Genomic DNA, 24018 nt, shown 5'->3' with positions numbered 1-24018 from the left:
AAAAATGTTCAACATCACTAATTATTAGAGAAATGCAAGTCAAAATTACAATGAGGTATCACCTCACATGGGTCAGAATGGCCATCATGAAAAAATCTACAAACAATAAATGCTGGAGAGGGTGTGGAGAGAAGGGAACCCACCTGCACTGTTGGTGGGAATGTAAATTGATACAGCCACTGTGGAGAACAGTATGGAGGTTCCTTAAAAAACTAAAAATAGAACTACCATATGACCCAGCAATCCCACTCCTGGGCGTATACTCGGAGAAAACCATAATTGGAACAGATACATGCACCCCAGTGTTCACTGAAGCACTATTTACAATAGCCAGGACATGGAAGCAACCTAAATGTCCATCAACAGGAATGGATAAAGAAGGTGTGGTACATATATACAATGGAATATTACTCAGCCATTAAAAAGAACAAAATAATGCCATTTGCAGGAACATGGATGGTCCGTTACCTTTAAACTTATCTATGTGTACAAATTAAGCCACTGCCTTGAACTGGTCATTAACTACTTATTAAAGCACAGAGGATGTTGCCGAAGTTGGAAAGAATGGCAGAGCCCTTAACACTTTGTCAGTAGAGAAGTTCAAGAAGGAACAGCATGGCTTTGGAGGTATGCCTGGGTTTGAATCCCAGCTCTTCACTTATTTGGGTTTTTTAACCAGGCAAAAAGACTTGGTTTCAGAGACTTGGTTTCCTCAGACGAAATGCAGATGATACAAGGCTCTTAGGAAATTTAAATGAAACGAGGGATGTGGATTTTTTGACACACACTAGATGCAAAGTAAATATGATTTCCCTTCCTTCAGTGTCTATGAAGTCAACCATCATCATAAGGACCAAGTCCAGAGTTTCTCACTCAAGATCATGAGATTAGCCCCATCCTGAGGGGGAAAAGATCCCAGGTTCCATGCTGAATGGGAAAGGAAGTTTTAAAGTGACATCCTGGGAATATGAATGAGCTTTTTCTCTGGGTAGGGGGAGGGCAGCCTTAATCGGTCTTTTTAGCCACCAGAGCCTATGAAGTCACTTTCAAGCACAGCTGTACAAATATCCCCCATCTCAGCCCTGCCCAGCCCTCCCTACAGACTCCTGAGTCAGCCCAGCCACTGTGATTCTCCTTTCGGAGGAATGGCTCTTTTCTTATCATCATTTTCTCCCTCCTGATGTAGCCTTTACATACGTAGCCTCTCAGAACTGCAGTCGGGGGTGAATTTGGCTCAGGGCAGCCTATATAGTACGTCACTGGTTAGGGAGCAATTTCACAGGAGGAAATCACACCTACCCTTCCCTTTTTGCAACTTTTTCCCTTGCAGAATTGGAATAAGCAAAGGAATTCACCTTCCCAAGAGATAAGTGATACAGAAAGTAAATGAATGGAATGAAATTGTATTTCCTGATTTCTTAGAACTTCTGACTCATGAGGAAAAATTAGCTCTACAGTCAAACTTGGATGAGAGGGTCTTTACGTATCTCCCTACTAAGATGAGCTCCAGGGTATCGGTTCATCTATCAAAACACACCCTACTGTGACTTGGACTTTTCCAACCCTAGCGCTGTGTGGAGAGGGGTCAAGGAGTAGCTGTAGAACACCAGCATTTTTATGTATTTGGATCTTCTCGCTTTCCAATTGCCTGAATATTTGTGTTTACGTTATAATGCCAAACTCTGCGGTGCGTGGGGCGATGGAAATGCTGAGCGACAGTGTTTCCAATTGTCTGCATTACTCATCAGGAGAGATGAAATCCCTCAGTATTACACCCTTGGGTTCATTAGAAGATGTACGGCATATGATAAAGTGGCTTTTCCCTTTATCTTAAAAATGCTAGGCTTGGAACAGCCTTTCCAAGCTTCCTGGGACCTTCAGGTGGTCCTGAGCCTCTAAGTCAGGGGAGGTTTCTTCAGACTAGCAGAAGAAACTAGTAGCAGAGGCCACAAGACTTCCCAGACTGTCTCAGTAGGTGGTCCGATGATTACTCAGAGTTCCTAATATCTGGAAAAGCAGTTGAGGCGATTTAGAAAAACTGTGACATGTTTACTTTTCCTTTCTACAGCATCACATTTCTATTGGTTGTGCTAAAAGCGTCAAATACATCGTAAATGTATTTGAAAGTGACAGTTTTTGAGCACAGTCTTTCAATAAAGGGATTTATTGGTTTGAGTAACTCAATTTTCAAATCACTTTCCTAGACTCAGCCCTCAATGCTATGATTCTCCATATTGTTATTTTTACCCAATATTATAAAGGACATAATATCCCTACAATGTTCGGGTAAGCTTATCTGCTGTTAGCCAAGTAATTAACAAGTCTGGAGTTATAAAAGCAATAGTAATAGCATTTATTGTGGTTTGCAATGTGTCAGGCTCTTCCAGTTACTCTCTATGGAATAGTTCATTCAAAACTCACAATAGGGCTTCCCTGGTGGCGCAGTGGTTGGGAGTCCGCCTGCCGATGCAGGGGACACGGGTTCGTGCCCCGGTCCGGGAAGATCCCGCGTGCCGCGGAGCGGCTGGGCCCGTGAGCCATGGCCGCTGAGCCTATGCGTCCAGAGCCTGTGCTGCAGAATGGGAGAGGCCACAGCAGTGAGAGGCCTGCGTCCCGCAAAAAAAAAAAAAAAAAGGCTCAGACTATGATTTTGATTTGCCTGTGGATGCTCTTAGCAAATGTTCCAGCAGCAACTTCTACTAGGCACCAGTCTCTTAGAATACGGGAGTTAAAAGACAGTGTCCTTCACCACAAGGACATAACTTCTCGTCCTGGTGGTGGTTTTCAAATGAGAGAGCAGACTGGACAGGAGAGACACTCCCAGCCATCCTTCCTCAGTAAGGCTCTTGGTGCTCTGGCATATTGAAGGCTAAGTAAAGCTCAGAACTCAGTCTCAGGTGGCATCAGAGCAGTGCCGTATGAAGAGCATCCCCCATGAAGGGTGCGCTTCATCTTTACTGGCGGAGGCTCAGACTGGCACAAAAACCAACAGTGAATTGTGAGAGGGTGGGACGAGAGGGCCCTGGAGTCACAGTTCAACCCTGTCAGTCTTGTTGATGTGGATCTCAGAAAGCTAAAGGTCCTTCTCATTTGTATTTCTATCCAGTAAGGATCTCGATACTTTTAAAGGTAGTTGTCCAACCCAGCATTTCGATAATTTCCTGGTTTTCCCAAATTCATGGAAATCTCTCAGGATTGGTGCAAATGACTACAGTGATATTTTCCAGAAGTTAAACTAATTGAAAAAGAAATAGGTGAAGCAGGAAAGATTGGTTTTTACTGGGAAAACAAGAAGTCTTAAGAATGAGACCATTATGGCAAAGTTTGCTGAGTTTTAATACCAATTACAGACTTGAATATGATAAGGAGGGAAAGATTCTGGGACCCTGGGATATCTAAACTCCATAAAAGGAGCTGAGAGGACTCAGTCTTGTCAAATGGAGACATTGGAGAGGTATCAAACCTACACACTCATCAAGTTTGCTTAGATTTGTTTTGTTTTAAATAGTGTTGACTGTAGGTCCTACAATGAGGAAGTTGTTCTTCATCCTCAGTGATGAAACAAGGTATAAAGTTGTAAAAACAGAGTCTGAGGCCATCCCAGGCTAATTTGCCAATATGCATCGAATATATTAGGTGCTGTTGCCCTGTGGCCGTGCCGGTGGTCCAAGTTCTACATCCTTTATTCCCCTATCACCCCTCATCAGGCCCCCATAAAGCCCCACGTTCCAGCCTCACCAAACTCTAGCAATTCTGCAAATGTCATACACTCATACACTCCTCTTGCATAAGCTGTTCCTGCTGTCTGGAATGCTCGTTTCTTTCTCATTTATCTGGTGAACGTTTCATTCTTCCAGTTTTAACTTGTTCCATACTCCCAGGCTGACTTTGCACCTTGTTCTACCTCTAAAGGCATCTCGTCATGTACACCTTCATTCCAATAGTTATACTGAATTGTAGTTCTTTATCTGAATGTTTATTTTCCACAAGACTATGGATTTCTTAGGAGTGGGAACTGGATCCTCAGTCTTTGATCCCCAGCCCCAAGTACAGTATCTGGCACAGGGTAGAGCCTCATTACTGTTTGTGGAAGGGTGGGAGGGAATACAATATGATTTTGTCAGTCAACCAAAACAACCACAAGGGGGTACCTAAATTTTTTTATTAAGGAGAATGTAGTAGTTTCACTCTTTTAAAATCCACCACTTAGTTTGGAATCTATTACTAGAATAGCAGTAACCACTGAAAAAGAGTTCTAAACTAAGATAAGGAATATTACATAGCATAGATATATGTACAAAATTTATGAACTCACATAGTCATCATAAGGGGATTTTTTAAAAATTGCCTTTTCATGGCGTATTATGAAGCTATTAAAAATCTATTTTCTAATGAATATTCCATTATACAATCAAATATTTGCAATGTGATAAGTAGAAAAAACAAGTTACAAAATCTACCTTATCCCAGTTTGGGTGAATATTTAAATATATGTGAAAAAGTCAAAAAAATGTATTGTAACATTTTTTTCCTTGTTTATACTTTTCTGTATACACAATTAACATTTATAATGAATGTGTATTGCTTCCATGATCAAGAAACAAGATATACCTTTGTAAATGTTTTGCTTGAAACCCCATTTAATACCTAACTTTTGCCCCTTTGTTGCTCCCTTTCCAATAGAACTGAGAACTTGGTAGGGGGATGGGAGAGGCGGTTACGATAATTTACTTCAAGAACTTCCAGAATGAGATGGTGTGACATAGAAAACCTAAGAGATGATTCTCTCACTACTTTAAGTTAGGTCGGGAAATGACAAATCATCTTATGAAAGATAGGCAACAACAACAAAAATCAACCAATACAGCGTGTAACTGACGATGTGTTTCCCTGCCTCAATGAAGTAATAAATTCTTTAAAACAAGCAAGCAAACTGTGCTGCACAGTTTTGTGGCTGGATGGCTTTGCTCTTACTCACTCGGATGGCTCCTGCATCTGGTGCCGAGGTGGCCATGTCTTTTAGAGGAAATAGAAGAGAGCAAGATCTTGGGGCATCTGTGAATAAACACACACACATAACACACTCTAGGAGCCACACCCAGCAAAGCAGTTTGCCCGTTACTTCAGACACCAGGCCAGAATCTGAGCACACGTTGAACGGGTTGAATTCTTGTTTGTTCTCATTCCTGGCGGCTTGAGTCTTTCCTCTGGGACTCATCTCGTCTTGGGCTGCCTGTTCACAAAGCTTAGGAAACCATTTCTCATTGCTCACCTCACCTGTGAGCATCTCCCCAGAGTCCCACACACCTTCTTCCTGTTCTTTGCTCACCAGGCCGCATACCCAGAGCCGTGGCCTCCATCAACCAGCACCTCCTGAAGTCGGACGACGTGGTGAGCTGTTGCCTGGACCTCGGAGCACCCAGCATCTCTTTCCGCATCAACGGGCAGCCTGTGCAGGGGATGTTTGAGAACTTCAACACAGATGGGCTCTTCTTCCCTGTGGTGAGCTTTTCAGCAGGTGTCAAGTAAGTTATGGCTGTGATTTCACGGAGAGTAGCTGTTCCCTCAGCTCCCACCACTCTTATGAGCTGGCGAGTGTGGTAATCTCCTTCAGGCCTTCAGCACCATAAGCCAGACTCCCCGAAGAAAGCGATGGTGAAAGGGGAGGAGCGATTCAGAGTCACGTGTATATATTTGTGGGACACGTACCTCCTGCCAGTGTTTATGTTATGTCCTCCGATAAATAGTAAGATGAATAAGATAAATCCTATGTAGAAAATTACCTTAATAATTGTAAAAAGTATTTCATGCTCATTACAAAAAAATTTGAAACATATAGATAAGACAGTAAATATCACCCATAATCCCAATGTTTAGTTCTAATCTCTATTAGTATTTTGGTGTATTTTCTTCAAGTCTTTTATATTACAGATATATGTATTTTTTAATTGACATCACACTAAAAATGAAGTTTTGTCTTGATTTTTTTTCATTCAGCAGTAAGTACAGAGCCTTTTCCTGAGTTATTAAGTATCCTTCTCAAAATGACTTTTTTGGCCAATAACATCCTTTCATTTGGCTGTCCCACAATATAACCATTACTTTATGTTAGTCTTCCCTGCTGATTTCTTTTTTATTGTTATAAATGAAATTATCATGAACATCCTTGAGGATAATTCTTTTGTCTGCATTTCTGTTTAGTTCCTCCCAGAAGGAGGTCAAAAGGTATAATCTTTTTAAAGTCTAAATTTACAATCGTGCGGCCAAAGAGATTTTCAGGAAGATGGTACGAACAGTTCAGAATTCATTATCAACAATTCTGAAACCTAAAAAACTCTGAAGACCGTACATTTTTTTTTTAACTCATTTCACCGCAAACTCCGACCCGAACTTATTTTGTGTAAAAAACTGGCATCAACAGAAAGGAGGCTGTTTTTGGTCCTTCGTGTATTCAATTTCTTGTGAATGTTTACATGCTTAACAGCAAAAATGTATGTGTTTGATTATGGGGTACAGCCTCTCACCTAGCTGGAGGTTCTGTTTAATATATACTACATGTCTTATTTTCTGTCTTCTTTAAAATCTAAAGCATTCTGAAGTCTGAAACACAGCTCCAAAAATTTCAGATAAAGAATTTCGGCCTGTAGTATCATTTAAAGTAACATATAGGAAGACCCAACTGATTGGTTCCCCATTAACTTTTATTGTTATGGGTTATTTTTAATCTGTGCCAATTTGAGAAAATTGTGTCTTAGTTTTAACTTCCTATTTGTTTGGTAACTGATGTGGTTAAACAGTTTTTATGCTGATTGTTCTTACATGTTATTTCAACCCAAGATTTTTTAAAAATTCTGTGTTCTCTGCCTTTCTGGTATTAATTTTGGGAGCAATATTTTATATATTAAGATTATTAAACTATTATTGCTTTCAAATATTTTTCCCAGTTTGTGATTTACCTTTTTAAACTTAGTTTTTTTCTTTTTTTGTTGTTTTTTTTCCCTTTTACAAGAATAATGCAAGTCAAAAAAAAAAACAAAAAAAAAAACCAAGAGCCCATAATTGTACCACCCAGAGATAACCATATTACCTTTTTATTTATACATCTCAATAATTTTAAATTAAATTGGGCTTCTACTATGCATGTTGTTTTTCTTCATACCGTTGACAACTGTTGTGTTCATTGTTCTACCCCTTTCCTTTTTTTTTCTTTAAACATCTTTATTGGAGTATAGTTGCTTTACAATGGTGAGTTAGTTAGGTTCTACTTTATAACAAAATGAATCAGCTATATGTATACATATATCCCCATATCCCCTCCCTCTTGCGTCTCCCTCCCACCCTCCCTATCCCACCCCTCTAGGTGGTCACATAGCACCGAGCTAATCTCCCTGTGCTATGCGGCTTCTTCCCACTAGCTATCTGTTTTATATGTGGGAGTATATATTAGTCCATGCCGCTCTGTCACTTCGTCCCAGCTTACCCTTCCCCCTCCCCACGTCCTCAAGTCCATTCTCTACATCTGCGTGATTATTCCTGTCCTGCCCCTAGGTTCTTCATAACCTTTTTTTTTTTTTTAGATTCCATATATATGTGTTAGCATACAGTATTTGTTTTTCTCTTTCTGACTTACTTCGATCTGTATGACAGACTCTAGGTCCATCCACCTCACTACAAATAACTCAGTTTCTTTTTTATGGCTGAGTAATATTCCATTGTATATTTGTGCCACATCTTCTTTATCCATTCATCTGTCGATGGACACTTAGGTTGCTTCCACGTCCTGGCTATTGTAAATAGAACTGCAATGAACATTGTGGTACATGACGCTTTTTGAATTATGGTTTTCTCAGGGTATATGCCCAGCAGTGGGATTGCTGGGTCATATAGTAGTTCTATTTTTAGTTTTTGAAGGAAATTCCATACTGCTCTCCATAGTGACTGTATCAATCTACATTCCTACCAACAGGGCAAGAGTGTGGTTCCCTTTTCTCCACTCCCTCTCCAGCATTTATTGTTTGTAGATTTTTTGATGATGGCCATTCTAACTGGTGTGAGGTGATACCTCATTGTAGTTTTGATTTGCATTTCTCTAATGATTAGTGATGCTGAGCATCCTTTCATGTGTTTGTCTGCTATCTGTATATCTTCTTTGGAGAAATGTCTGTTTAGGTCTTCTGCCCATTTTGGGATTGGGTTGTTTGTTTTTTTGATATTGAGCTGCATGAGCTGCTTGTAAGTTTTGGAGATTAATCCTTTGTCAGCTGCTTCATTTGCATATATTTGCTCCCATTCTGAGGGTTGTCTTTTCGTCTTGTTTATGGTTTCCTTTGCTGTGCAAAAGCTTTTAAGTTTCATTAGGTCCCATTTGTTTGTTTTTATTTCCATTTATCTAGGAGGTGGGTCAAAAAGGATATTGCAGTGATTTATGTCATGGAGTGTTCTGCCTATGTTTTCCTCTAAGGGTTTTATAGTGTCTGGCCTTACATTTAGGTCTTTATTCCAATTTGAATTTATTTTTGTGTATGGTGTTAGGGAGTGTTCTAATTTCATTCTTTTACATGTAGCTGTCCAGTCTTCCCAGCACCACTTATTGAAGAGGCTGTCTTTTCTCCATTGTATATTCTTGCCTCCTTTATTAAAAATAAGGCGACCATAAGTGCATGGGTTTATCTCTGGGCTTTCTATCCTGTTCCATTTTTCCATATTTCTGTTTTTGTGCCAGTACCATACTGTCTTGATTACTGTAGCATTGCAGTATAGTCTGAAGTCCAGGAACCTGACACCTCCAGCTCTGTTTGTCTTTTTCAAGATTGCTTTGGCTATTCGGGGTCTTTAGTGTTTCCATACAAATTGTGAAATTTTTTGTTCTAGTCCTTTGAAAAATGCCATTGGTAGTTTGATAGGGATTGCATTGAATCTGTAGATTGCTTTGGGTAGTATAGTCATTTTCACAATGTTGATTCTTCCAATCCAAGAACATGGTATATCTCTCCATCTGTTTGTATCGTATTTAATTTCTTTCATCAGTGTCTTATAGTGTTGTGCATACAGGTCTTTTGTCTCCTTTGGTAGGTTTATTCCTAAGTATTTTATTCTTTTTCTCACAGTGGTAAATGGGAGTGTTTCCTTAATTTCTCTTTCAGATTTTTCATCATTGGTGTATAGGAATGCAAGAGATTGCTGTGCATTAATTTGTATCCTGATACTTTACCAAATTCATTGATTAGCTCTAGTAGTTTTCTGGTAGCATCTTTAGGATTCTTTATGTATAGTATCATGTCATCTGCAAATAGTGACAGCTTTACTTCTTCTTTTCCAATTTGTATTCCTTTTATTTCTTTTTCTTCTCTTATTGCTGTGGCTAAAACCTCCAAAACTATGTTGAATAATAGTGGTGAGAGTGGGCAACCCTGTCTTGTTCCTGATCTTAGTGGAAATGGTTTCAGTTTTTCACCATTGAGAATGATGTTGGCTGTGGGTTTGCCATATATGGCCTTTATTATGTTGAGGTAAGTTCCCTCTATGCCTACTTTCTGGAGGGTTTTTATCATAAATGGGCATTCAATTTTGTTGAAAGCTTTTTCTGCATCTATTGAGATGATCATATGGTTTTTATCCTTCAACTTGTTAATATGGTGTATCACATTGATTGATTTGCGTATATTGAAGAATCCTTGCATTCCTGGAATAAACCCTGCTTGATCATGGTGTATGATCCTTTTAATGTGCTGTTGCATTCTGTTTGCTAGTATTTTGTTGAGGATTTTTGCATCTGTGCTCATCAGTGATACTGGCCTGTAGTTTTCTTTCTTTGTGACACTTTTGTCTGGTTTTGGTATCAGGGTGATGGTGGCCTCGTAGAATGAGTTTGGGAGTGTTCCTCCCTCTGCTATATTTTGGAAGAGTTTGAGAAGGATAGGTGTTAGCTCTTCTCTAAATGTTTGATAGAATTCACCTGTGAAGCCATATGGTCCTGGGCATTTGATTTTTGGAAGATTTTTAATCACTGTCTCAATGTCAGTGCTTGTGATTGGTCTGTTTATATTTTCTATTTCTTCCTGGTTCAGTCTCGGCAGGTTGTGCATTTCTAAGAATTTGTCCATTTCTTCCAGGTTGTCCATTTTATTGGCATAGAGTTGCTTGTAGTAATCTCTCATGATCCTTTGTATTTCTGCAGTGTCAGTTATTACTTCTCCTTTTTCATTTCTAATTCTATTGATTTGAGTCTTCTCCCTTTTTTTCTTGATGAGTCTGGCTAATGGTTTATCAATTTTGTTTATCTTCTCAAAGAACCACCTTTTAGTTTTATTGATCTTTGCTATTGTTTCCTTCATTTCTTTTTCATTTATTTCTGATCTGATCTTTATGATTTCTTTCCTTCTGCTAACTTTGGGGTTTTATTGTTCTTCTTTCTCAAATTGCTTTAGGTGTAAGGTTAGGTTGTTTATTTGAGATTTTCCTTGTTTCTTGAGGTAGAATTGTATTGCTATAAACTTCCCTCTTGGAACTGCTTTTGCTGCATCCCATATGATTTGGGTCATCATGTTGTCATTGTCATATTTTTCTAGGTATTTTTTGATTTCCTCTTTGACTTTCCTCTTTGACTTCTTCAGTGATCCCTTGTTTATTAAGTAGTGTATTGTTTAGCCTCCATGTATTTGTTGCCCCTTTCCTGTACCAGTTGGATGCTGTATTAATTATTTTAGTCTGACAATACATTTTAACATTTGTAAGGCAAGACCTCATTATAACTCTTTTGTCGCAAAACTTTCTTAGCCATTCTTGATACCTGCTTGTTAAGGAGATCGTAAGTGACTGAGTGGGAGACTAGAGTCAATACAGTTAGAATCACGCTGGTTTCCATTGGAAAGGGCCATGCAAAGAGGAGAGTTGTGGAGAGCAGACACTTAAAGCTGGGACCACAAAAAATCCATCTGAGAGCTTCTAGTATCCAACTGATGGGACTTCCAGAGTGATACCACTGTGATAGGTCTCAGTACCTCCGGAAGACGGATAAATCAAGGCATATTCATATATTTTCCAAAAAAGGATACAATTTTCATTCTGTCTCAATTAAATAGACCATTTAGGAATAAAGAATTATCCTTTGGATATGATATTCAACTTTCGGAATTTGACACAGATATGTAAACATACGTACTATACAGCAGGGGTTCCCAACCCCCTGTTAGGAACCGGGCCACACAGCAGGTGGTGAGCGGTGGGCAGCAAAGCTTCATCTTCTGCTCCCCACTGCTCATGTTACCACCTGAACCATCCCTCCCCAACCCCTGTCCATGGAAAAATTGCCTTCCACGTAATCAGTCCCTGGTGCCAAAAAAGTTGGGGACCGCTGGTATACAGTACAGGTGTACCTCGTTTTATTGTGCTTTGCTTTATTGCAGTTTTTACAAATTGTAGCTTTGTGGCAAGCCTGCATTGAGCAAGTCTATTGACACCATTTTTTCTAACAGCATTATTTTTTAATTAATGTATGTACATTTTTTTTAGACAGAATGCTATTGTGCACTTAACAGACGACGGTATAGTGTAAACATAGCTTTTATATGCACTGGGAAACCAACATATTCATGTGACTCAGTTTATTGTGATACTTGCTTTATGTGGTGTCTGGAACCAAAGTCACAATATCTCCAAGATACGCCTGTAATGTATGTTTGCAAACATACAGAGCAACACAGTATACACATCCCTACACATGTACACACACATATATAGACATATTTATAAACATACCCATGTAGATGGATATAATATATTGAAATTAAGCATTTTCATTGTTTGACGTTCTTGTAACAAATGGAGAACCACTATAGTAAAACCTTACTAAGGTTGTAAATATGCCCATCACAGGTTAAGCCAGAGACTCTAACATCAGCCTTAGGAACTATATTCTAAAGAGCTGAGCGTTCTTTACCTGTGTTTCTCTGTGCTGAGAATATTTCCATGGGAATTTCACCCCAATTCTCCCTTTTGAAGTGTGATAGAATGTATCATTCCTATTTCTATCCATAGGGAGCATGTAGAAAACAAGAAGTGGTATTGAAAGACAGAGGCACTGTAAACACAAAGAAAACTGATTGGAACAAAGACCCTCTGGCAATCAGGGGGAAAACCAGCAGAAGCCCCATTGTACATCTTTCCCACCCTATTCCCCGGGAGTAAAGACAATGAGCAGAAATCTAAATCCAACATAACAGCATTTGGATCATCCACCTGTTGGCTCAGTGCCTTCTCTGGAGAAGCAAGGTCACTGAGCAGTTAGTTCTCAGGACTGCATTTTCCTGGGTAGTTAATGGCCTTGGTCACCCAGCTTCAGTGCCCTTCCCTTTTTTCTTTGTTTTGACCGTATCCTACTCACTGGGTTTCACTAATTTTCAAAGAAAGCTCACCGACTTCCCAAGCATCTCATCTGAGAGAAGTGCTTAGCTAGAAGTCAAATCTCCGGAGAAGAGGTCTTTGCCAGTCTGCTGGCTAGTGGACTTCTCTGCATATTCTGTGTTTAGCAAACAGTATATCCGATCTCAGACGTTGCATGACTTTTAATCTTTAACTCATCCACTCGCTCCTCCTCAGGTCAAAGAGATAGGAAATTTTGAGTGTGATATGATTTTTGTTGTTGGGGATTTTTTGAAATCTTCTCTTTGCAAAGATTGTGGCTAGCAGGGGAAGAGATAGGGGGCTCAAAGGTATTCATATGCAGAAGACGTTTCTAGTATCTTGTGTCTAGGTCAGCATCCTTCCAGTGCACAGGAGAAAAGAAGCAGAGTTCCAGGATAAGAACGATGAGACGTTTAACCCATTTAGAAGGCACAACTGCTGAGAGAATTTAAGAACTAGGGGTCCAGATGCGTTGACTTGAAAAGTTAACAGCTTACACATAAGAACCTCTTGCTCGTAGCAGTTGAATGAGGGTAAGCTGAAAAGTTATATCAGGGGACTTGATGTTTCTTAAGCCTCCTTTCTATCAGGAAAATATCACCTGTGTCATATTCCTGTCTTTGGTTCTCAGAACTTGATATGGTCTGAGGAGAGATGGAATCACAGTTGGTTGCATACTTGGGAAATACATGTTACTGAAATACATCCAGCCCGTCACACGAAGTCTTTGCTCAGGGTCAGTGCTGGTCCTGTGTTGGAGTAGCCAATTCTTTTATTTTCACTTATGAGCAAATGAGATCAATATACCAGTACTTACTCTTACGTCAATTGGTAAAGTATGATTTGATGCTGAAACCCAGCACGTCCTCTCTGTGCTACTTCAGTTCAGCTGTACGAAAAGCTAGAAAGAGAAAACAAGATATTAATCCAAGTACCTTATTGAAAATAAATGTGTTGAATAACAAAATTGAAAAGAAGTTATTGTTTTCACCCAATATAGTAGAGTACTTGCCTAGTTTCATAGTGTCCCTCCCAGCAAGGTACAAGGTTATTCCTATCTAGAAAGAGATTCTTCCCTCATCATACAAACATTGAGAATTGTTTCTCATATTTACTTTCAACTTCTGTGAGGACTCTAAATTAGATTCCTCTCCATTTTCCTCCTCGGTCTTTACCGAGGTCCTTGTCTTGAATTTGTGACCCCACAATTATTTTTATAATTACAGACTATGTTGTTAATGATACCTGATGAGGCTGTCCTTGCCAGCGGTCATTGGAGAGCAAAATCTTTTTCAGTTTGATTTACCCACAGTGAAGTCAAAAGCAGCCTGAGTAATTACTAATAAAATCCACAAGTCAATATGTGCTCTCTTTTGTAACTATTCTGAATATGCCTCCTTAGTTTCCTTCTCACTGTGGTTTGTTTGTGGAGTGTATTATTAGTGTAACAGGCCCTCAGTGTAACAACCCTATTCATTCTGGGACAGAATTTGGGATGAGGCATGCGTACCTTGGAGCCCATCCAAAAGGTTGAATTACTTAAATACCAGGAAGCTCTTATGAAAAGGTAATCTCACCCTGCCAAGCGGTATGATGGCCCGGGCCACACGGAGAACATTCCACAGAAGCCACAGTGTGTAGTGACATTTGAGAGCTGCTTTTAGTTTTGCAGAAAATTGATGCGTTAGTCACTGTAGTAGAATCTATTTCATAGCTATGGTTAAATTCCCCGTAGATCTGCTTAATCTTCTCATGTAACTCTTTTACCAGCCCGTTCTCGTCTATAAAAGCAACACGAACCAAAGATGGTTGGTATTTGCGGTTGCTGTTTGTTTTCTGTTGGTATCCACCAGGCTTGGCTAAAATTCAGGTAACCAGTAGCTTAGCTATTTCCAGCTTGCTGTGGTCAATGCTGTGGAAATTATTACTGAGATAAATATACCTTTGCAGAGAACGTGATGAGCGCTGGCTGGATTGCCCTGGGCTTTCATCAAACACTGGCCAGAAAGAAATATGAATGTGAGAGCATACATAACTCAAATTGTTCTCCCGTCTTAACGATATGGACTAAAGATGCAATTATGAATCATGACTTATGAGTTGAATTTAGGTCAGCAGAAGCTCGCTAATTCTTTCTCCTGCTAACCACAGCCTGTATCTTTTTCTTCTTTGGAACACTATCCCAACTCCTGGGAGGGATTCAATAAGAATAATGGGACATCTAGTAAGACTAAAATGATTTCACAGTTTGCTAGTACGCTATGAATAAGGAAACCTAGACATCCTTTTTGAGCATAGCAAAGGTTTGTCTTGATTTTTACTCTATTTTTTTTCATGGATCAGTCTTTCAGACTTGGGGATTTGCGATAGGTATTCTCATCTCTTCTGCAAACTGGCAAACAAAAATGCACAGATCTTAAAAGATGAAATTGGAAATGCCAGTGGGGATTTTTCAATGCAATTTTCTCTGTTTTTTTAAAATTAGTCTAGTCAATAAAAAATTCCTCTACACATCCTCAAACTTCACTACTCCCAGGCGGCTATTACTGAAGCCATTACTCATCTCTAAAGTGGAGAAATCTAAGGACACAGTCACTGACTGTAATCACTTTAGGAAGAAAAAAAAACCTTGGAGAGCTGATGGCATGTCTGAGTTATAGGAAGAACCCCAGAAGATGATACATGTGCTGTAGTGGAAGAGATTAAATTGATTAATGAAATTGATTTTTTAAATCTATTAATGTAGAGAAAAATTGGAGGGTAAAGAAGAACTGATTTTAATGAGCTCCGTTCTTAAATTATCTTTTTATTTGCAATTTAACATTTTTTGCGATGCTGAGAGAGTCAGTGGAACCCAAGGAGCAGGGAAGAATATACGTAGAGAAGAGAGGTTTATATTCTGATTGGAAATTTAAATCTTTTAAATTTCAAAGGATTTAAAAGATAAACAGTAAATGCCAGAAAACAGACTTATCAGAAGAAGTAGACTAGATAGGTGTAACTTGTTGGTTCTCTTTCCACCCCTTCAAATCCATGCTCTGGACTCCTGGATAAGTTCTTGGGCCAGTTCTATAGCCTTCATTACTTCTTTTAAGGCCAGGAACCATCTTGCCAATACTTAAAAAAAAAATTCCATCTTCTGAGTAGTATAAAAACTCCAGATTTGTATCCAGTTAATATTTGAGCCCGACCCCACTCCCCCTGCAGTTTGAGGTCGGGCTCCTCTTCAGTTAGGTGGCTCCTTTCTCATGCCCCCCAGGGTCTAGGGTCCAGCACAGACCCAAGATGACTGGGGGATGGGCACATCTGATGGAGTTGGTGCAGCCGCCTTGTGGCATCAGGACTTTTGTAGCGGTTGCACAGTTGCTGCTTCTTTCTCTTCTGAGGCCCTTTTGTAGCTTTCTTGGAGAGCACCAGGCTGGAAGCGTCCAACTTCAGTTCCCTTGACTTGGCTTTACCACCTGTACTGGCTGCTCCCTTCTGGCTGACCCCAGACCTCCCCCCTCCCCTCCCCCTCCAGCTGCATGGGCCTCCTACCTCCCCCAGCTCCTGGGTTTCTGATCTCTGCTCAGTCATTTGCCTTTCCGGCCAGAATTCCTTTCTGATGGCTGGCAGCTGGCTCATTTCCCCCTCTGCTCTTCACTATCACTAGGCAGATATGACCCTCACTACATCCAGGGGGTACTCACAAACTTCTGAGTAGTTCCTTACAGCCCTCATTTGACTCCTGATGGGCAAGACCTCCCATCCCTTTCTCCCTGATGGTTTTCTCCAGATGAATTCTTTACCTTCCCTATCAGTGTGGAGGTATGGGGTGGGCTAAAGCTGAAAAGGTTTCCCAGTTTTTTGGTGGATCCTCATAGTTGGTCCAGCACTTCACTTCAGGATGAGAAAATAGTGGCATCCTCTGAATTAGCTGCCTTTGGGACCTCTGCTAAAATGGAGACAGAGGGGATCCCGTTTTCATATCCTCAAATAATTAAAGTGGGCTTCAGGTATTTTCTTTCTTTCTTTGGATTGTTTCCTTTAAACCTGTATTTTATCCCCATGATTTCCTTTGACCTGGACCATCTGGGGTCCCAGAGAGAGTTCATGAGGACCACCAATATTGGTGGTGGTTTGCTGGAGCCCTTCCCACAGACTCTGGGCAGCGAGGGAAGGATCCACAGATGGCGGGTGTGGCCACACCGGCTCCCATCCAGTCCCGCCTGCTGGGGAGCAGGGCTCTTGTCTGGCAGGACTTGGGAAGCTACCCAGAACCATGCCTTCTGCCCACTGAAGCACAGCATAATGGCGTTGGAAGACGAATGCTTCAGTAAGCAGTAAACGCTGATTTCTGGCTACGTTAATTTTTCATTTTACGGTCTTTGTGGCCATTCGAGGTGATAAGATTAAGCTGTAAAACCAGATTATCATTCTCCTTTTAATAACTGAATATAAAAGCAGCACTGTTCCCCCTAAGTGCTACACTGGCTTCCCACCTTTCTTGATATGTTATCTATCCGGAAGACAACAGCAGATTTAAAAGCATAAGAGAAGTGTTAAAACTAAACGGAACTGGCGAGAGAGCTTATGAATAATTAAATCCATCTAGACGTCCTCGTAAGAGATTCGCTTGGCCTTGGAATCCATACGCTAGTGAGTAACAAAGAATACAGTTGCTGTACGAGCTCCCAGGAAGCTTCAGCTCTTCACAGGAAGGATGCTCAGTGAGAAGGGAAAAGCAGAAAACTGCCCACACAAATTCTTTGTTCAAAACAATTTAGTTTTATCCCGTAGTTTCAACATGTCAGTAACACAATCTGTTATGTTGCAATTGAATTTTGGAAAGTTCTCAAGAAATTTTAAGTCTTAGTCATTATTTCCTGAAGTTCTACTAAATTAGTAACATTGCAGGCTAATGACTCAGTTTTGTTCTTATATCATTGTTCATAGTCTTAATGCACATAGATCGTGCCCTGTTATATAACATTTAACATAGGAACATTCACAAGGGACACTTGTGGTTCTAATTCTATGTCATTGTTGCTTACTACTTTAAAATGGGAAAGTGGGAGGCTTCATACGATTTCTGTAATTAATTTTAAAACAGCATTTTATAAAATGCTGTTTGGATAAAGATTTTGTTTATATTGGGAAGGGGGGAAAAATCCTAAATGTCTTTTACTCAGAGAGATTTTCATTTTCCAGTTTTATCATTAGGCTACACACAATCACAGTTACTCAGCCAACACTGAGACTCTCTTGCAACGCTGCCCCACCAGAATATTCCAGTTAAAGGACGTGAGATCTAGTGGAGAGTGTTGTTGTTAGAGCTTTGCTAGATCATAACCTTTCCCACATATACCTCACCCCCCTCCACACACACAGGCTCACTCTGTCACCAGTTCCGAACAGAATTGGCATCTAACTGCTGCTTTCCGGCTTGGCCTTCATCACCTTGGTCCAACCCCCCCTCATGTCTCACTGGGACTAGATTGGTGTCAGGTGCCTCCTACATAGAGCAGCTAGAAGAATCCTGTATTTCTTCCTCCTTAAAATCCCTCAGAAGCTGCTCACCGGGAAGAAAATCCCAGCTCAGAGACCTTGCCTGATCTAGCCCTGCCCCCTGCCACCTCATCTCTTAGCCCCTTGGGCTCTCTGTGTTCTCACTCACACTGCCCTCCACCCAAGCACTTCCCTACCTCAGGGCCTTTGCACGTGTTGTTCCTCTGCCTGGAATGCTCTCCCTCCAGATTTTGAACTCATTGGCTCCTCCTTTTCCCTCGGGGTTAATAAAAATATCTCCCCCTCGGAGAAGCCTTTCTAGCCTCCAATCTAGGACCCTCCTCCTTCCCCGAGTTGTTTCAGTCTCCCTCTTTATTCCCTCATCAGATCTCTCCCAGTCATTAATTATCCTATTTGTTTCATTGGATGCCTGCTCTGTGACACCAGGGACAGGGTATTCTTTGTTCATTGCTGAATCCCCAGTATGGAGAACAGTGCAAGTCGTATGGGCTCGAATACAACTTGGAGGGAGTGAATACGTGTAGCTGCTACGTGTATGGATGGATTTTTCCTATGTAAAATTATTGTTGATCCTGCAGGGCTGTGTATCTTGCCACGTCTTCATTATTTAAAATTGCAGTCATATTGTCTCATCAGTTTAACATAGTTGCAGTCGATCTGCAAAAGCTCTATTTCTAGTCCCAAACCTAAGAGCCTATGACCCTCACTTTCACCCTCTTCTTGCAGAGAATCTATGGGCTCTAACCCTAACCCTAACTTAATCATATCTATGGGGCTGAAATGCAGCCAGAATGCTGAATTAAAATATTGAAAGACTCCAGTTTGTGGGTAATTCGTGCCTGCCATGACTGTGGCCCCCCAAGGGTCCTTCCCTCTTCCTTGGGAGGCCCCTGTGGGCACTGCTGGAGTGGGCCAGAGCATGAGGCCTGGATGACAGCAAGGCGGTGGTGCCCCTGAGAAGGCACTGGGATCCTAGCGAGCAAACACGTGACGCCTGTTTGGCACCCCCATGGCCGTGACCACCTGCTGATGCTTCCTCACAGTCGCCCTCATATGGCTACTTTGGGGAACTGCAGCCTCTTCAGTGGTATCATTTCTATTAATGCCTCTTGGCATGTATACCATTTCTGTTTAATACTCTCGTGTTACTTAATCTTTTACCTGCGCCCTAAAATGGGAATGTCCTATTTTCCCCAAATATTTATATCATGTTTTCTTTCATCATTGTGTGAGTAAACTCTCTCAAGTAAAAATACTTGAAGTTCTCATGCTGTAGTTTGAATGTGATCTTTTCAGAAAATAACGTCATCATCATCACTGTTACTCTTGTCAAACTGTAGTAATAATATCTACAGTAATGATTCCCCTACTAGAGGAAGGATGAACTTGATTTTTAAAATCTAGTGGTTTTAAAGTATAAGTTCATTTTTAAGAACTTAGCTGACATGGTCAACTGAGAATCAGGGGCACTATGAATTGACAGTCAGCTTTCTCTCCACTGCTTTGTTGCGTACTTTAGAGTGTTTGCTGCGATGAATCTGAAATCATTCACTTCCCCAAAAACTAATTTGGGTGGGGAGAGCTGATCTTTAACTTTCACTTATTTGGGCTGGCATATATATTTTTTAACCTCTCTCTTCCTGGTCTCTCCAAATAACAGAGTACGTTTCCTGATGGGGGGACGTCACGGAGAATTTAAGTTCCTGCCTCCCTCTGGCTATGCCCCTTGCTACGAAGCCTTACTTCCAAAAGAAAAGATGAGATTGGAGCCTGTCAAAGAGTATAAACGTGATGCTGAAGGTGTTCGAGATCTGCTGGGGACCACCCAGTTCCTCTCCCAAGCTTCTTTCATTCCGTGCCCCATAGATACCAGTCAGGTAGGTTTGAGCTGCCAGCAGAAGGCAGCCCACGGAGATGATGCTGCATTGTCTTTGAAACATTCTTATCATACATTCTACTGAATTGTCGTGATGTGTGAACGACCATTATGCTTCACGTTTCCACCATATGCGGCAATTGAGCTCTTGAAGGATTTTGCAACCAATGAACAGGGTTAAGCACTTGCTACATGCAAGGCACTGTACTAGGTTCTGGGAGGCATAGGCAGACGTGTGACAGTATGCTCTGGGAATACACAACCAAGCTGAAGAGATAAGAAGCAAACGTGTTATTTTTTTTCAAGTCCAAATGTAATATGCAGAATGATCGTGTACACAAATAAATGCTAGAGACGTCCTTTATGCTAGAATGTTTCTAAAAGTCTGTGTAGAGAGAATGGCATTCAGTCAGGACCCTTTAATAAACTTAAATGGGGAGGGGCGTCCAGGGGTGAAGTAACAGGAATGGGATGAATAAGAGCCTGGAAGTAGAAGCACAAAATAGGGACAGGTGGCAATGAATATTCTCCTGTGGCTGGATGCTTGGAGGAGGAGCAGGTAGGAGAAGCGTGGGAAGTAAAACTGAAAGCAACAGGGGAGAGCATGGAGACCTCAGAGGGTGCTGGTAAATGGACATTTTCTTTTTTTTTTTAAGTCTTTATTGGAGTATAATTGCTTTATAACGTTGTGTTAGTTTCTGGTGTATAACAAAGTGAATCAGCGATACGTACAGACATATCCCCATATCCCCTCCCTCCTGCGTCTCCCTCCCACCCTCCCTATCCCACCCCTCTAGGTGGTCGCAAAGCACCGAGCTGATCTCCCTGTGCTATGCGGCTGCTTCCCACTAGCTATCTATTTTACGTTTGGTAGTATGTATAAGTCCATGCCACTCTCTCACTTCGAAATGGACATTTTCTTTCCCTTCCCAGGGTCTCTGTTTTGACAGACACACGTTCACACAGTTATGATGAGGAACATACAACAGCTTTCCAGTGCCTCTGCCATGCCAGTGCTATTCACATCACTATTCTAGATGTTAGAGAAAATAAATGTAAAGGCACCTTGTCTCTGAGGCACTTGGGGTAATAGTTTGTAGGAGTATGGCTCTTTTAACCTGTAGATGGTCTCTACAGTATATATTCCCATAATACCTCTATGGCCCTGTTACATTCAGCTCTGTGTGTGTGGTCATGCATCTGCTTCTTACCTCCTGTGGCTAATGATTGTGAATTCTCATTGTCTAGAAATCACAGTGTCTCTCTGCCTGCTTCACAGAGCCTAGTACAACACCAGGAATGTAGCTGGAGTTGAGAATGTTGATAGGAAATGAGGTAGGAGTTTGTGAGCCAGAGGTGATCCTAGGAATCGGATCACCTGCTTGCTGTGTATTTTAGATAAGAAGTTTGAGGGCCAAAGAACTAAACTAGCTCTTCTGTGGACACAAGGTGGTTAGTGCCCAAGCAGGGAGAGGTTGTACACATGGACATGGTTCCTACTTCTCTGTGCTGCCCTCCTTACCAAGTTATCAGAGACGTAGGTATTACTCAGAAAAGGCTTCCTGGAGGAAGCAAGCCTCAAAGAGAGTTCAGAAGAATGAGGGGAGGTTTTGATGAGGGAGGAAAGAAGTACTGGACCAGAGTGAGAAGAGTTTCTAAACATACAGAATAGAAGATTTGAACATCAAAGAGTGGAGATAAATCAAGCCAGATGAACTTTGATGTCTGGACCCAAAGCTGAATATGTATAGACCCTGGAATGAGGGCGATGTTGCTGGGAATCAAATAATAAGGAAGTTCTCTTTGGAAAGGTGCAATTTATTATTTTGAATGAGACTTTGTAATTGTTTAGAATCGATCAGTCTGTGAAATTATTGTCTAAAGAGAAGTTAAATACAAGATACACAGTCAACTCCATCCTGCTTGGGGCACATTAACCAGTTTGCAGATAAAATGTTGTTGACTAGATCCCTATCCTTCAGTGCTACCTGTGTCCAGTGCTTGAAGCACCCCCAGGCCCTTGCTGAGCGCTGCGGGGGAGGAGCCCAGCTCCTACCAGCCTTTCCTGGGGATGTCAGTCTCAGGCCCCAGACACCCAGGAGGCAGTTACCAAGCCAATATTACTCTATCCCAGCTAGTCACCAATTGAGGTCACTGAAATTATGATGTAGGATTGTTTGTGGAGGCTTCTTTCCACGTTTCCCCCTTTTGCTGAAGCAAGTGGTTCCTTCACATGGAAATCCCCCTTCAGGCTGTGATTAATTTAAACAGATTAAATTAGTTAACCAATAAAACTCAAATACAGTTGTCATTTGTTTACTAATAATTTTCCCCACTTTGCTCCTTATCAAAACATTATGCCACGTAACTTTGACTTTTCAATAATAAGTTGGTTTTTTTTTAAAGAGTGTCTTTAGTTGAAAGGCCAATAGTGGTTATGACACATAGTTAAAATATTTTATTGCTACTTTTCTCTGTGGTCTCCTTATACATCACTGACTTAATATACTTTTTCTACAAAAAAAAATATACACTTTTTTTTCCATGAGCTCCCCTCCTTGAAAATAATTGGGATTTTCGCAAGTAGTGGAAACACTAATAATCATTATAATAGAGCTAGAATTGTAGGAGCCAGGGAGGTGATACAGAAGGGAAACAGGTCAAGGGTGCAGGCCCTCTTAAAGCAGGGGGCCATTTCTTAGCCCCAGCTGACTAGTTGCCAGGCAAAAGTGTGGGGCCAATGTTAGCAATCTTTCAACTGGTCAAGGGAAATTAGAAATTGGATTTTTATATGAAATCTCCTATTTCTTAGGAGCTATCAACTAATAAATGAAAATGGCAATAATTAATTGTTTACTGTTATAATTGTAGTAGTAGTAAGTTAAAGAAAGGGGAAAAAAAAGAGAAATTTGAGTCCCCAGTTGGTGACCTTTGTGGAGAGACATGAGCAAGGTTCCAGGAAAACACAGAGAAACTTTTCCTGAAGGTACCTGGGGAAGACCTCCAAAAGGTAGTGAGGCATTTGAGCTAACTCCAGAAGGATAAATACTGAGGGAGTTTGTATTAAGACCAGAGCTGGACAGCAGTTAAAGGGGTAAAGACAGATTTTTGCTTAGAAGTTATTGCAGTAGGGGAAAAGGAGCTCCACTATAGAGCTGGGGTCAGTTCTGAATACAACACAAACAACTGGGGATTTACAGCCAAGGAGCAGGTTTGGGGTGCAGGTGGGGTGGGCGTGTCAGTGACGGAAAATTACTAAGAGGAACATCACAGGTTGTGGATTCTTGCTAAACTGATCTAACAGGATTCTTACTGAGGGCAGGTCAGATAGATCTGATGTCACCTGGGGGAGGATGGGAGATGAATAAGTTTGATCAGACATGGAGGATGATCACATATCAAGGGTGTAGATTGTCACTAAACTAATTTAGCAAGATTCTAGCTAGAACTGGGATCTTGAGGACAAGGCCCAAGGATCGAGCCTAGTCAGAAATGGCTCAGCAGCACCCATCTAGAGCTTGGTCCAAGGAGAAAGTCTTTGTCATTTGCCATGTGGCATGGGGGTAGGAAGTATACATATGATGTGTATCATGGGGAGTACTAATAAGAATTAAGGTTCCGTGTGCAAGGGCACAGAACTGAGCGACAGTGTGACCTTTGGGGAGAATGTCAGGAGCTTTGAAAGGATGTGTTTGGGAGGACCGTGACGAGAGGACTGAAGAATGGTGCTATATGCTTGGTTAATACATCTAGTCTGTGTCTTGGGAGTGTCAAGGGGCACTTGGAGGTACTCAGGAGGAGAGTGTTTTGATGTGGTTGTGTTGTCGTGAGCTCATCACTCTGGCCACAGTGTGAAGAATAGATTGGCGGGGAGTTGGGGAGACCAATTGTAAAGCTCTTGCGATGGTCCGGGTAGAAAAATAACGAGGTTGAGTGACGTAGAGGAGGGGAACCTTCAGAAAGATGATTAGGAAATAAACATGTTGGATTTTGTGACTGATTAGGTGTTGGTGGTGGGCGGATGTAATGCCAAGAGAAAAGACACTAAGATGACTTTATGGTGGGGTCCTTCAACGAAAAGAGAAAATACAAATAAGACAAGAAAAAGGTTTTGAAGGAAAAATAATGAATTCAGCTTTGAATAACATGCTGAGTTCACTTTGGTGGGAAAATCCTGCAGGTAGTTGGAATAGTAGGTCTGAACTTCAGGAGAGACCATGGCTGGAGGCTGG

At 41.1% G+C, this 24018-nt stretch overlaps 1 protein-coding gene across 2 annotated transcripts in view; it reads left to right on the top strand.

Moving 5' to 3' along the window:
* The window catches only part of RYR3 (ryanodine receptor 3), a 557080-nt gene that overhangs the window by 311328 nt on the left and 221734 nt on the right, over positions 1–24018 (top strand). For both annotated transcript variants that reach the window (XM_027083790.1, XM_027083789.1), the window contains exons 19-20: positions 5333–5525; positions 19571–19787. In XM_027083790.1, coding sequence (XP_026939591.1) covers positions 5333–5525; positions 19571–19787 — 410 coding nt within the window. The remainder of the gene's footprint in view (positions 1–5332; positions 5526–19570; positions 19788–24018) is intronic.

The sequence above is a fragment of the Aethalodelphis obliquidens genome, unplaced genomic scaffold, assembly GCF_003676395.1.
Source record: "Aethalodelphis obliquidens isolate GAN/ISIS:26980383/991018 unplaced genomic scaffold, ASM367639v1 scaffold51, whole genome shotgun sequence".
NCBI lineage: Eukaryota > Metazoa > Chordata > Mammalia > Artiodactyla > Delphinidae > Aethalodelphis > Aethalodelphis obliquidens.
This window is presented reverse-complemented; position numbering and strand designations above follow the sequence as displayed.